General features: G+C 37.8%; 1 protein-coding gene across 3 annotated transcripts; it reads right to left on the bottom strand.

Annotated features, from left to right (window-relative positions):
• Positions 1-172: 172 nt before the first annotated feature.
• On the bottom strand, positions 173-4,391 carry tp53i3 (tumor protein p53 inducible protein 3). 3 transcript variants are annotated; one of them, XM_041249725.1, is made up of 7 exons: positions 4,334-4,388; positions 2,858-3,247; positions 2,427-2,569; positions 1,898-2,165; positions 1,420-1,632; positions 797-993; positions 173-492 (listed from the first exon to the last, which is right to left on the bottom strand). In XM_041249725.1, the coding sequence occupies exons 3-7, from the start codon at positions 2,562-2,564 to the stop codon at positions 304-306; spliced, it is 1,005 nt and encodes a 334-aa protein (XP_041105659.1). In that variant the 5' UTR covers positions 2,565-2,569; positions 2,858-3,247; positions 4,334-4,388; the 3' UTR covers positions 173-303. The 3 variants fall into 3 exon arrangements, with proteins under 3 accessions (XP_041105659.1, XP_041105660.1, XP_041105658.1); XM_041249726.1 differs by having other exon boundaries at positions 2,931-3,247; XM_041249724.1 differs by lacking the exon at positions 2,858-3,247 and having other exon boundaries at positions 4,334-4,391.
• Positions 4,392-14,726: the final 10,335 nt, after the last annotated feature.

Genomic DNA, 14,726 nt, shown 5'->3' with positions numbered 1-14,726 from the left:
ATTCCTCATTTGCTATTCCTCATTTTTCATGAGCACTGAATTGAAAACTATAAAAATAGGTGATTGTGCAGGGGTCTGACGTTCTGAGCCGTGTTCAGGGTGTACTAGCAGCATACTGTATACTAGCATGTTCTGTTCATTTGAAATCTCTTTGTGATAAAATAACGTAAGAGAATGTAAGAGTATTTATTAATACATTATTCATATTCTATTACATAACATGCAGCTATTATTTATTACGTAATGTCATTATTTTTCAGATCAAGTGATATTCTGTTATATTACAGGATTTCAGGATTATTGTTATGTTGAAGGATCTATGCTTATTATAATTTTGCCAGTGTTTTTGTTGGCCTCCATGTAACTGTGTGCATCGGCGATCTGATCCATTGGGAAGACACAGTCGATTACTGTCTGTAGTGGAGTTGGTAAGTCGGGTGAGAAGTGTGGCAGTACATTGTCCCTAAAGGATTTCACCAGATTGGCTTTATACTAAAGGAAAAGAAGACATTGTTAAATCACACAATAAAATGTAATTTCCTCCAATATTACTAAACATTAATTTTCACCAAAAGTGTAATCTTACAAAACGTTTTTGTCGGGACACTAACAGACAAAAACTCAGTTGACAAGATAAGTAACTACTGCAGATAGAATTAAAATGAGGTAGCACGCGGAGTTTGATTATTATGTGCAGAGAACCACAAACACTGAAATAAAAAAAAAATTAAAAAATGATAGAAATAATGATAAAATTGGACATAACAAAAATTAGAATTAGTTTCAGTATATCTACCTCCATACTGCGTGACCTCAAAAGAGAAGTAAGGAGACATCCTCTTTTAAACAGCAACTTTCCCAGAATATCTCCATGCACTTCGCTTCCACCCATCATCCCATACACTACCCATCTGCCATCAGTACTTAGGCACTTCACGTTTTTCTCCCAATTGGATCCACCGATGCAATCTAGTATAACATTCGCACCATGACCTGTAAGAATGGCTTTGTTTCAGATAACAGATGACTTTAAAGAAGCAGGAACAAGGAATCTTCTTACAGTAGAGATGACCATCTCCTTTTTAGTGGTTCTTGTTTTGATAGGTATTTGTCACAATTGTTATAGAAGAGTCAGTCACATGTTTCAGTTACTTTAGCTGAAGCAGTGCAGTTTATTACTAGCCCACTGGTTTAATCCATAACAGTGGCACTGCTTATATTCGAGTTTACAGGGTTGGAAATAAGAACCTCTTTGCAAAGCAGTTTGATCCATTCCAGGTTTTACTATGAGTTTAATAGGACACACCTGTGCTTGTTTGCTATAATTGGAGCTATTCAAGCACGTTAAAACCTTGAATGGGTGAAAATGCTATGCAATAGGAGTCTTATTTCCATCCCTGACCTATTTGTTTTACCTACCCTTTGTGAATGCCAGGGTATTTTCAGAGAAATCCTCTTCTTTATAGTTAAACCCGGCAGCTGCCCCAAGCTCTGCTGCCATCTTTAGTTTGCCAGGGCTGCCTGCTGTTACTATGGGAACAGCTCCTGCCAATCGGCACAGTTGAATTGCGGCTGTTCCAACGCCACTGGCTCCAGCGTGGATCAGCACTGTCTCCCCCTTTTGTACTTCAGCTGGGAACACAATGAATGGCTTTCACTTTTATTACAATAGCCATGCCAGTGTGAAAATGTAAGGTATGTAAATATCAAATTAGCTCATAGCCACTGTATAATCTCAGTGGCTAGGGTTTGTGTCGTGGGATATTGCCACTTCTCGGGTTGACTGAAGACACTCTGCTTCGCCTTGTGACTCTTCTATTTGTTTTGTTTGTTTTAAATGATAACCTGGCATGACTGAAACAATATATTGTCTTTCTGCCTATGGGTGACTCCATACCTACAAGGTGCAACAGCTGATAGGCTGTGAGCCAGGCCTCAGGAATGGCAGCGGCCTGGGAGAAGGCCATGTGAGTGGGAATTGCCATCACGTGATCTTCTGGCACTGTGACATACTCTGCATTTCCTCCTCCTGACAGCAGAGCCATGACCCTGTCTCCTACTGACCATGAGCCTCTACAGCCGGCTCCCAGACCTGAGACATCCCCAGCAGCTTCCAGACCCAATATCGTACTGGCTCCTGGAGGGGGAGGGTATCTTCCTTTTCTCTGCAAGGGCAAACACTATTAAAAACATCTACAATTCACTGCTGATATACAATAAGCACTTAGGAATTATCAAGAGTGTTGCTACTATTACCACTAACAGCTTTGGTAGAGTACGGTAATGGAAGACTGTAGGACTTCAACTTAGCAGAATCGGTTACCGTCAAAGCTATACAGTAGGAGCATGTATGGGTACAGCATGGTAATTATCTTGTTAGATGACAGATTTTTGTCCTAGTAATCTCTGTATGGGTCTCATGTTACCTGCAATAAGTCAGCTCTGTTCAGAGCGCTGGCACTGACTTTTATAAGAACTTCTCTGTTTCCTGCCACAGGTCTAGGCACCTTCTTTAAATAAAGGTTTTCCGGTCCTCCTGGTGCATCAGTATATACTGCCAGCATTTCTCCTGCAACGCACAGCAACAAACACTTGAACTAAATAATTATGTTATGTTCAAACTCATGAAAAATATTGATTAAGATTGGGTGTATTCTGTTTGTCTGGTTTGTTTTATATATATATATATATATATATATATATATATATATATATATATATATATAGGGGCTGGTGTAAGGATAGGCACAGTGCAAACAATTGCAGCTGCAAAATCCAAATTGCCTGCCGGTCAGGCAATTATTTTGCACTGCGGCCTATGTAAGCTTAAGAGCAATGCAAATTACTCAATACACACAAATAATGAGCTGCAATCACGATGAGGGTTGCAATGAACACCGCTTGTGCATCGGGCTACTTAGCATCCGCACCTCCAGGTCAGCGCACCGTGAGTTAGGAGTAGAGAGAGCACTAGGTCTCTGTATGAGATTTGTGGAGCAAGAAAATCAAACAAAACTAAAAATATGTAAGAGGAAGGACAGCAAAGTCCTCTTGTCGCATGGAAAACAAAAGTAAAGTTTTCTGAGGAGGAATTGAAGTCTGAGGTCACCGAGTTATTTGGAAAATCTTCAGCCAACATCAGTTATGCAACCAAAAAAAGGCTATATGGTCCTCTATAGTGGAGAAAGTCAATGCTGTTGGTGCTATCAGGAGCACAGTCAACCAGCTGGTGAAAAGGTGGCAGGAGCTGCAACGGCAAACAAAAATGAAACTCGCAACACAGCACAGGTATGCAGCAGGAACAGGAGGAGACAAGCAGAGAGGACAATCCATCCCAAACAAAGTGACCCTGGGTTTGAATATGCAGTGTGTTCTCCATCTTGCCCTTCTAAGGTTTTCCTGCCTGTCCTCAACAAAAGCAAAACGTCACTGCATCGAAAGTGTACCACAGCAGCCTTCCTGAGGCCAATGGCAGTTCTCTGAAGGTGTGTGGTTTAATAAGGCTCTCAATTGTTGGAGGGTCAGCAATTGCCCAAGTGCAAGGAAAAAATCCTTCCATCTCATAATGTTTGCACCTGTTTAGTATTCCATATCACCGCCCAATTCCACGCTTTTTTCTTCATTTGAATACATTTTAATATAATGTAAACGTATTAATGATGGCAAAGTGCTAATCTGTATGCGGGAGCAGAACGCCAGTAGAAAAACTTTTTTTTTTTTTTTTTCACATACCCCGCATTGTTAGTGACCACTTTACGCCAGCTAAACACGGTTTATCGCAGCAAATGGGTGTTTTGCAACCCCAAATCACTTTGCACGTTTCCTTACATCGGCCCTTTAATGTGCACAATAATGCATCTTCAGTTAACTTATTAAAACCCGAATGTAAAAACAGTACATTTCGAAAAAAAATAGAACCTTAACACCGACAACAACATTGTGTTCTAAGTGAATCTAGCAAATAAAAAGGTACAGCATTTATCTGAGGAATGATGACGTTTTTTATTTGATCACCGGGCACGGGCAGTGCTGCTCGGGATCAGATCTAGAGCTCTAAGTTCAGAAACGAGTCTGAATATAAATGTTACTGAAAAATTGCCAGTTTCTATAACCGTATTAAGGCACATTGTGTAGTCCGTACCTTACTTTAAAATATGTAACGCTTCTTTACATTCATTTAAGTCTTACGTTGTTTGTACAATTTAAAGTAAGACCCGCCCTAAACGTTGAAGTGCCTTACTGACAATATCCGTAAGAGTTTTTGTTTTGACAGAATTCTTCATTTCCTAAGAAACTTGTAAAGCAATGATGTGTAAAAATGAAAAAGACATACCTGACATGTTGTTTACAAGAAGTTTAGACGAGCTTACAACACCCGAGTGTTTGCAACTACTGCCATCTAGTGTTTGGTAATATTTTAACTTGATTTTACTCTCTCTCTCTCTCTCTCTCTCTCTCTCTCTCTCTCTCTCTCTCTGTCTCTCTCAAATGTTATGTCTTCTTTCAGTTCATCTCATGCTTGGTCTGGGCATAGCTTTAAAACAAATTCCAATTTAAATATAACAAATGACAGGCTTTCTGTGAGTAAAAACAGCAGGAAGAAGTTACAGGTAGAAGTGAAGTCAATCCTGCGGAGACAAACACTCTCACATGCAAGCAGCTAAGACACTGCCACAATCGACAGTATTTGTAAAAATGAACTGGCCAGACAAAACGAGAATGAGAAATAAAGGAAGAAGCTGCATATGGAAGACCAAAGCAATCAGGAAACGAAGGAATTATTGAATAAGATTAAACAAGAGTATCTAACCAATATGGAGGTGTATGACAGCCATTAATCATTTTTATAGTTAGAAATGATTCACCTTGCAGTATGATAAACAATGCAAATATAAGTTCACTAACTTTCAAATCTGTAACATCTTTTACTGCTTTCTTTTTGCATAAAACTTCAATGAATGTGGTATATATTTTTAAATGATATAAACAGTACAATTTTTTTATGGAAATACATGCTAGCTAATTCCCAGTTTAAAAAATAAACAACAGATGATAGTCCATGTGCTCCACTGAATCTTGGTTGTAGTTTCTCATTACTGTAAACAGCATTTTCTGGGTTAGAACAGTTTTTTTCTTCTAAGAATTGTGGTCTCATTTTTCCTTTTCTCTTCACCAGCTAAAAAAAGCAAAAACAAAACAAAACATTAGAAAGTAAGAAACATTTCTATAAAGCAATATTTTAAAAACTAAAATCAAATAATGATTGCCTGAAACAGCATTAAACTTTTTTTTTTTTTTTTTTTTTGCACCAATAACTTTATAATTGTATGTTTTCCACATTGGTATACAAACAAATAACATATGCAAATACCTTTAATATACACCAAAACTAATGCAACATTATGTTATAAGCAATGTGTTTTATGTCTCATTGCTAAACATGTAGGTTGAGCTCATGTAGAAATACTGACTGCATGACTAGTGCAAATTATAACAAAATACTTTTAAAAAATATATAAGAATTTAAGCAATATTTTTGATCTGGGATTAAGAAAGTGTCTGACAGAGAAACAAATCTTGTAAATTCTACCCAGTACACGATATACTGGTATATTTTTTTTTAAGGTAGCTCTTTATCATTTCAGAGCTGGACTGGATAAGAATCTGGCCTACAGTGAATTTTGTCGTCACAGGAAAGTTAATGCAAACCATGTGCCTTACCTAGTTTTTCCACTGATATCACACATACACCTGAATACAATTCTTCACAATAGTTGGCCACTACAATATGTGTTCCAGTTTTAACCAATATCAGCCTCTGCTCATTCAATAAATAAGACACAATCATTTGTAGTATGTGGCAAAGTGCCCAGCGCCTGTGTGTATTTTGTGTGTTGATGTTGGTGTATAGTCATTGGTACACTGGATATAAACTGGTCTGTGTAACACAAGTGTTTAAATGTATATTTGTATTTAGGCACAAGGATTGCACAGCACTTCATGCGCAAGTAAAATGTAGTAATATGTGAACACAGGGGATTGCACTTTATTAATTCACGTGCAGTTGTACTGCAACTCCAATTGAATGATTGATTAGCAATCGAGTCTCGGTACAGCTGCATAAAAGCAACATGTTTTCACTCACTCGGGGTTGTGTGTTCGGTGAGTGGAGAATGGGATTGGAGACGGAGGTAATAATAATAATAATAATAATAATAATAATAATATAATAATAATAATATCAGCTCACCATGTTTGTCTGTGTAGTCCGTTTTGTTTATCTCTTTAATTTGGCGGAAGTGTCATGTCCTGTGTTTTTATTTGTTACAGCCTTTTTATTTACAGTTCTGTTCATTCATTAAATGCTGAGCGCAAGCAAGTGCTCAGCTTCCTCAAAACTCCACCCCTCTCTTGTTTAGTTCCTGGTTTCTGGTCTGATGTCACCCACTACAGCCGTCTTTGTGACAAGTAATATTATAATTATGACAATTGTATAAATTCAAGCCTGCTTTTTCTTTGATATAATATAAAAGTTCAGGATATTAGTGCATCGCTTTGCAGCATTAAAATTAACATTACATAATAGGAGATGTGAAAAGAATGTAGAGGCAGTACATGTAAGTAATAAATGCCATTTACAATTAACTTTTCCCTTACTATTTTATGTTTGCAATAAGTTTAATAATTTAAAGGTCAAAAAGCTAAAAAAATAGGTCTTAATCTAGATATGCTCCCCTGACATTTAGGGAGAGAGTTCCACAACTGCGGAGCCTGAACGCAAAAAGCAACCTCTCCTTTCCTCTTGAGCCTCACCCTCGGAATACAGAGAAGGCCACTTTCCGCTGACCTCAGTGCACACCGAGGCTGATAAAGAGACAACAACTCTGAGAGGTAATCTGGTGCCATTCCATTTAATGCTTTAAATGTAAGCAATAGAATTTTAAAATCAATTTGATATTTGAAATTTCATATCAATTGTTATCCTCCCCGATGCTTTGTATTTGTTTAAATGCCTCTGCAAACTTCTGGACTTGTGGTGGTCAAATCTAAGATCATTTTATAAGTTTCTACAGTAATATACTTTGCTTAATCAGATGAAATAACAAGATACATTACTGTAATAATACTAGACCCTTTACAATTTCAAGGGGTTCTTGTGCCATTTGTTACTTGAGTGCATGTATCTTTCAAACATTTTTGGTAGTTCTGACATGAGAAAAAAACTAATATCAGGAGTTTGACAAAAGTAGGGATTCAGAATACTTTGCTGAAAAAAAATACAATGCAATTTAGAATAGACACATATTTAGCATGAGGATTTGAATCATGAGCTAAAATAGAATGGTATCTTACATTTAACCCTTTAATTGATTGATTTATTTGTATAATAAAGTTAAAACTGTTTCATATTAATACATTTACATGTAAATAGCAATTGGCCTAGCTGAACTGGACATGGGTCAAACCTAATTACCACATGTGGGAGGGTAGTGGGTGGAGCTTTTGGGAAGGACCAGAAATGACAGCACACAGGAGCCAGAAATGAAGATTAGTCCTTAGAGCCCTGTACCATCAATGGTATCAGGGCAGGGTTTTATTTTACAAAAACAATAAAAATAGAACAGTCCAGTATTGGAAAAAATAAACAAGAAAACCACCTGGAATACCAGCAATGGTAAACTCAGGTTTGAAATAAAAAGAGTAAACAAAAATGTCACAGTTACAAAATAAATAACAACAAAGGAAGCACTGGGTTTCGTTGTGGTACTGCGGTGGGTTTCCTCTCACCGCTTCTTAGCTCCCTTTCACAGATAAATGGCCAGTCCTCTGTTCCTCACTCCGGTAATCCAACAGTGTCCAAGGTTTTCAAGCTTCTGTGAATAACAGCAGTGAATGAAAGCAACACAACAAGCACAGCATGTGTTTTCAGTTCAGCCCAGAGAGCACAAATGGCAAAACCATACTGCTTAAATACTGCCAAGTCCCACCCCTGCAATCAGCACGCTGCCCCACATCAGCCAATCAACGAGCACAGCTGATTGCAATGATGGGACCCGACGGCCACATGGTTCTACCTTGGGCCAAGATTGTTGCCTGACCCGGAACTTCCTGCATGGTCAGAGTTCAGCCTCCTGATCCAATCACGGTCAACCCTACACAGCGCTGCTGGTGGTCAGGAGGGCAAATTACGACAGGGGCTCCTTCTAGTCCTGTCACACCATATGATTGGTTGCTTACATTAAATTGTGTAGAGGCTGCTTCCACTGTGGAACATTTATAATTAAAAACACCTGCTGTTTCAATATGCTTTGTGCTGCAGCTGGTTCATCTTCAAAGGCCCTGAAAACAAACAACAGAAAACAATACTATAATGAGCCTGGGTGTATCTCAATGAATCAGTGATTGGAGAGTAACAACTGTGGAGTGGCTGCAAACATTGAATGAGGTAAAGGGATTCCCCCTCTGTGAGAATCAACTTTGAAATAAGTGGCCCAAAGTGATTTAACCCCTGAAATACCCTGGTTACTTATTCAATTTGCATTGATTGGATAACATGCCAACTTGCTATCTGTGCCATGTGGATAATACACATGGGCGGCGTAGAGGGGTTCCCCCTCTGTGAGAATCAACGATTTGACCCCCGAAATAACCCAACTACATATTCAATTTGTTACATTTGCGGGATGCGAATAAGAAGCTGGAATGCGAATAAGAAGCAGCCAAATACGAAAAAGTCTTCATTAGATAAGTATTCACCCCTTTGCTGTGACACTCCTAAATAAGCTCAGGTGTAACCAATTGCCTTCAGAATTCACATGACAAGTTAAAGGGAGTCCATCTGTGTGCAATAAAAGTGGTTCACATGATTTCAGATTAAATACACCTGTCTCTGCAAGGTCCCACAGTTGGGTAGTGCACTCAAAGCAAATATCCTACCATGAAGACCAAGGACCTTTCAAAACAGTTCTGGGTTAAAGTGGAAAGGCACAGAAACAATCAGCATCACTGTCTGAGACAATCCTTTCACACATATTCAAGTACTGTATTTTTATTAGTGTTTGGTGGCTATGGCTAAACAAGTTGAGAGTTTATTTCTCACACACTCGGGTCTGTCATACTAAGAGTGCAAAAGAAAGAACGCTGTCAACTTGACTAGAGGTAGCCACTGAACACATAAACTCAAAAATGTATTCAAAAAAATTGATATTAATGCACTTAGTATGTTTGTATATATGTTGTAGTTTAAATGTTTAGAAAGCTTATTCTGAGAATGAGAGCTACACTCCCAGCAAAATTATAAGTGTGGTAGCTGCTAATAAGGTTGCAATTGCAACATGACTTGTATTGCAGTTTATAAATCATATTAATAATGTTGAGGGGGTTTCTGGGCTGATTATTTATATACAGTGTGTGTATATACACACACACACAAAGTGCCGTGAGAAAGTATTTTCCCCCTGTCTTGTTTTCTGCATTTTTGCATATTTTTGACATTGAATGTTATCAGATCTTCAACCAAAATCTATTAGATAAAAGGGACCCTGAGTGAACAAATAACACAAAATTTTGATACTTATTTCATTTATTTATTAAAGAAAGTTATGCAACACCCAATGTCAAAGTTCCACTTTTGACTCATCTGTCCATAGAACATTGTTCCAGAACTCTTGAGGATCATCCAGGTGCTTTTTGGCAAACTTGAGATGAGCATTCATGTTTTTCTTAGTAAGCAGTGGTTTATGCCTTGCTACTCTGCCATGAATCCCATTTTTGCCCAATGTCTTTCTGATGGAGGAGTCATGAACGCTGACCTTAGCCGAGACAAGAGAGGCAGAAGCGTCTCTCTGTTTTCTGCCTCCTGTGTGAAACACTACATTAATGTCAGAGCGGGATTCTCTAAGGAACCCACGAGCACCAAGTAGGAGCAGTTAGGAGACGGCAAGATGAACTGTTGGATCTGCTGGATTCCTGACACACCTTGGATCTGGTGGGACAGCACACTGGAGGACTTCCACATGATCTCAAGGACTATGGTTGGTGCCTTGTCTGCGGGGAGTTCAGGCACAAGGTGGAGAGCTGCCTGCCCGAAAACAAAAGAAGAGGAGGCAAGCAAGGCAGCAAGTGTCGTCTCCAGCATTGGAGAGGAAGGTGCTGCCCACTCAAGTGCCAGAGAAGATGTGCTGCCCGTCCGAGTGCCAGAGAAAGAGGTCCCGTTGCCGCTGGAGTGACCCATGTCACCACCAGCGACACCACTGCTAGAGTGCCCAGTGTCGTTGCCACTGCTGGCGTGGTCAGCTGGAGTGCCCCACACCACTGCCAAGGTAGCCATTACTGGTGTGCCCCACACTGCTGTCAGCGTTGCCACTGAGGGAGTGCCCCACACCGCTGCTAGCATTTTCGCTGCCGGAATGCTTTGCACCGCTGTCAATGTAACGATCTGTGCATTTGTGTTTCCTGCCCTGTATTCCCAACTGTTTCTACTGTAATTCCTACTCTGTTTTACCCACTGTAATTATGTTCCCACACTCTGTATTTCCTTTCGTTGCTTTGTTTGCCCGTTTCTTCAGAGCTGTGGACTCTGGTGGCTCCTAAGAGAGTGTCCAAATAAAGGTTTGGAATAAGGAACAAAGCCTTTGTTTTCTGCCTCCTGTGAAACAACAATGACTTGATTTTATAATTAATTATAAAACTGTTTGAACACTTGCTTTCTACCTGCTAATCGGCTGTTGAAATTTTGAACACAGGTCGTATGTTACTGTAAACTCCCTGTTGTGATCTTCATATACACACAGTGTTTGCAAATTTATTTTTGAAAAAGAAATGTGGGCTAGTGTACACTTACATTTTATTTCTTGAAATGCAATACCCAAGCAGTCTGTTAAAAATACTCACTTTCTCCAAAACTAAACATTACTTAACAAAATACTTCAGACTGCTGTTTATTTCCCGCAGAGGTTTATCTGTTTTCTAGTCTTTTTTTCTGAGCTTTTCTGAGAGGTGCCTGTGTGCTGTGACCTTTCAACTGATTGAAAGGTCTGATTTCAAAAAAATTGATTGCTGGAGTAAACAACACTATCTGGAATACAAAGAGAAATACAAATAGCTGCTTTCGAAAGGTTCTGTCGTGATGCAATAAACGAAATACCGTCTATTCAAGGTGTTACATGAGCCCTGCCCCCCCCCCCAGTGGGTAGCATGTAGTACAGGGGTTCTCAAACTTTTTCTGTCTGGGACCCCCTTTTTCTGAAAGTGAACAACTCGCAACCCCCAATTTCCATGTAAGTAAAATTTAAACAAACATACACAACTATATTTTTCAACAAATATATCATTTCAAAACATTTAAATTACACACGTTAAAAGGAACATAGGCAGTTAAAAACTAATTTAGTAATCTATACAATTTCAACTTCAAAAAGGCAAAAAACATTAAAATGCAAAAACACATAAATCCTATAAGGCTCTGTGCTGCTAATACACATTGGCAGATCATCTTCAACATAAAGACGGTTACGGTATTTGCTTTTGATGGCAACCAGATTTTAAAATGCTGACTCACAAAGGCATGTCGATGCAAAAGGCACAAGCATTTTCATGGTTTCTAATACTAGTTCCGAGTATTTTACGCGCAGAGATAAGCACAAATCACAAAATAATTGTTTTGGAAAAGTGAATGTCAAGGTATTATCGCTTGTCCTGTACTGCTGGGTGCAAGGCTACATACATATTTAACACCATCTTCTCAAACGGGTTTCGTTTCCAAAGGCTAGCTGTTGCTGTAAAATAATACCGCAACTGGTTTTGCAGGCTGTGCAAGTGCGACAGGATGATAATCTTTATCTTCAATTATCATAATTCATTTTCTTTCAAGAAATCTGCCATCAGAGCGAAAGTTTCATATTTGCCACCCTGCACACCAAATATGAATCTTTTGAATGCTTTGATTTTGCCATTTATAAAAATAAGGTTTGTATCATGTTGTGACAGGGCAGAGGAAAAGCCAAACACATAATTAGAGAGGGCAGGGCACAGCCCTGCATGTAAGTAAATGTATTGTATTGTGTTTAGTTTGGCAGGAGTGAATGTATTCTTATGGTTTAAAATATATATATATTTTAAGTTTATTTAAACAGAGATGTTGTTATTGTATGTTTTTTTTTAATGTATTCTGTGTTGATTTAAAATACAATGCGTTTCTTTGTTATTATTGGTTTGAATGTGGTGTTAGTAGCTTGTCTCTGCCAGACAGCTCTTGCGAACGCAGACTAAAATTGATGCAGAATGAGTTATCTAGAACGCAGGTATAACCGCAACAAAACATTGTGCCTTTTTTCCTGCTGTGCTTCAGCGCCCCCTGCACTAGGTAGCAGATGTGTGAGAGCTATTTTTAACTGTATTATATATTATGTTTAACAGGAGCTGGATAATTAGCTGAAATATAATAACATGCGTTATTATATTACAGTTCAGCATACAATAGAAAAACACATGAAAAACCATTGCGATGAAAAAAGCAAAAGGGAGACATGTTTAGACAATACTGGATTGCTGAAACGAAAAGCTAAACGTTTAATGTTCTTAAGAGATTTGTAAGAAACAGTTTAATTTGGTGGCACCCTTCTGCATGTGGTAAATCGGGTTAGGGTTACAGAGCTGTGCATGATCATTTAAAAATATTTGATTGTTTACTACTCTATTTTTATTGCTTGGATAACATATACTTCTGTAATTGGACCGAGACTGATTTAATATTAAGTAGGGATAATCCTGGAAATTATATGCGTCATTGGATACCAAACATATTCAGTGTGTTTAAGAATGATATTTGTTGCCACCAGCAGATTGTTAAATCATACATTCCAAAGTTCTTTCTAGTGAGGTGGTCTGTGTGCATGAACATATCTGATCTGACAAATACATGTGGGTTCCTCCTAGGGAATTTATTTGGCAAAACACTTCCAAGTATTTTGAGGAATTGATTGAGGTGTTTTTTTTTTTTTTTTAAAAACCTGATATTGCCCATAGTTTCAAACCCTAACATTATTGTACAGTAAATAGTACAATACAGAAGCTGCTATTCAAAAAGCAAGATTACATGTTGCAATTCTTCATACCTTACCATGTGTTAACGTTTCAATCCGTCAACTTCAAAATATATTACTGTTTGCAATGTGGCATATTTTTTATATTTGGAAATATAGACTATTTTGTTTAAAAAACTAGAAACATCATCAAATAAACGTGGGTTTGTTGATTATTCTTTGCATTACACGACTGCAATGTAAATACCACACCGAAGAGCAGCTTAGTTGTGGTAATAAAAGTCTATTCACCTGCTCGGTGGCATATTGAAGGTGTTGCACATTGAGCTAAATTAGCAGGTGACTTTTGAATTTGTTAACCTTGTAGGTTTGGTCATATACAGTACTTAATTATGTGGCAATATAGTCCCCAGTATTTACTCGGATTGAATAACAAACGTTGTTCACCACACACTGACTATATCAAATTGATATGGAGTGTAACATTGTGCCACCAGCAGAAACTTGCACTTTTTATTTTCATTTGTATTTTATTTTTTATTTTTTTTACTATTACTGTATTGTACTGTGTTGACCGACTCGCTTGTCCAATATTCGGGAATTGGAATCCACACCAATCAACTTGCTTGACTGTACAGCCAGCAGCTTTCTGTGCTCTGTGACGACTTCACTTGTACTTCTTCAGTGCCTGTGACCTGTTCTGTTTTACAATAATCAGTAGTCCCAGTTGTATGGAAGATCAGTTCAGAGATCACATTAAAACCAAGTGTTAAATTATGAGCAGTTCACCAATTACAAATAACTGACTAATTTAAATTCTGTCATTGACAAACTGTTGAAATATTTAGTTTATTAAAATAATGTTTAGCAGTAAACTTAATACCTGGCGCAAGATTACTCACTTAACTTGTTTTTATGAAAATCTAAGTAATTCAGAAGATTTATTTCTTTCTTTTTCTTTTTAAAAGTGTGTTTGTGAATAGCCAGTAAACACCAGAAACTGTGGAAATGGTTAATCAATTCACGTTGACTTTACCCTTTTCCCATTAAAAATAAATAAAACCTACTAGAGAAATAATAATAAATACATTTCCTGGAAGCTTAAACAGAAGCTTACTTATTTTTAAGCACAGTCCTTTCAGCTACAGTATGTATTTTTGACACCGACATCTTCTTTTTGTGTTCCCTGGGCCAAAATAAAATAAGTCAGATATGTGTCACTCTTAACCATCACTGAACTTTTTTTCTACTTATCTAAACAACATTTCAAGGTTTTGTTAGTATTTATACTAACAAGACTATTGGTTTGAATTGATTCAGGATATATTATTTATGATCCCTATACTGGTTTTCCTTCATAAGCAATAAAATATTCACTCAAAATATTTAAAAAATGTTTTTTAAATATTGTTTTTCTTTGTGATAAAGTGAAATAAGCACAGTATGAAACCCTTAGTGCTGGTGATCCCACGTGGAAGTGTACTATAACAAGGCCTCCACCCTTACTCTGGAATGAATATAGAAGCTCAGTATTGTGTACAACATGAATGAAATGTGCACATCTCAGACTTGAGCTGTTTATCTGAAAAGTCTCTTCAGTCCTTGTGAGCTTCACATTCACACTGCATCATACACAATATACTATACTGTTGTTCCACAAGACAAAATTCAAGACAAATCATT

This window comes from Polyodon spathula, chromosome 5 (genome assembly GCF_017654505.1).
Source record: "Polyodon spathula isolate WHYD16114869_AA chromosome 5, ASM1765450v1, whole genome shotgun sequence".
In the NCBI taxonomy this organism is placed as follows: Eukaryota; Metazoa; Chordata; class Actinopteri; order Acipenseriformes; family Polyodontidae; genus Polyodon; species Polyodon spathula.
This window is presented reverse-complemented; position numbering and strand designations above follow the sequence as displayed.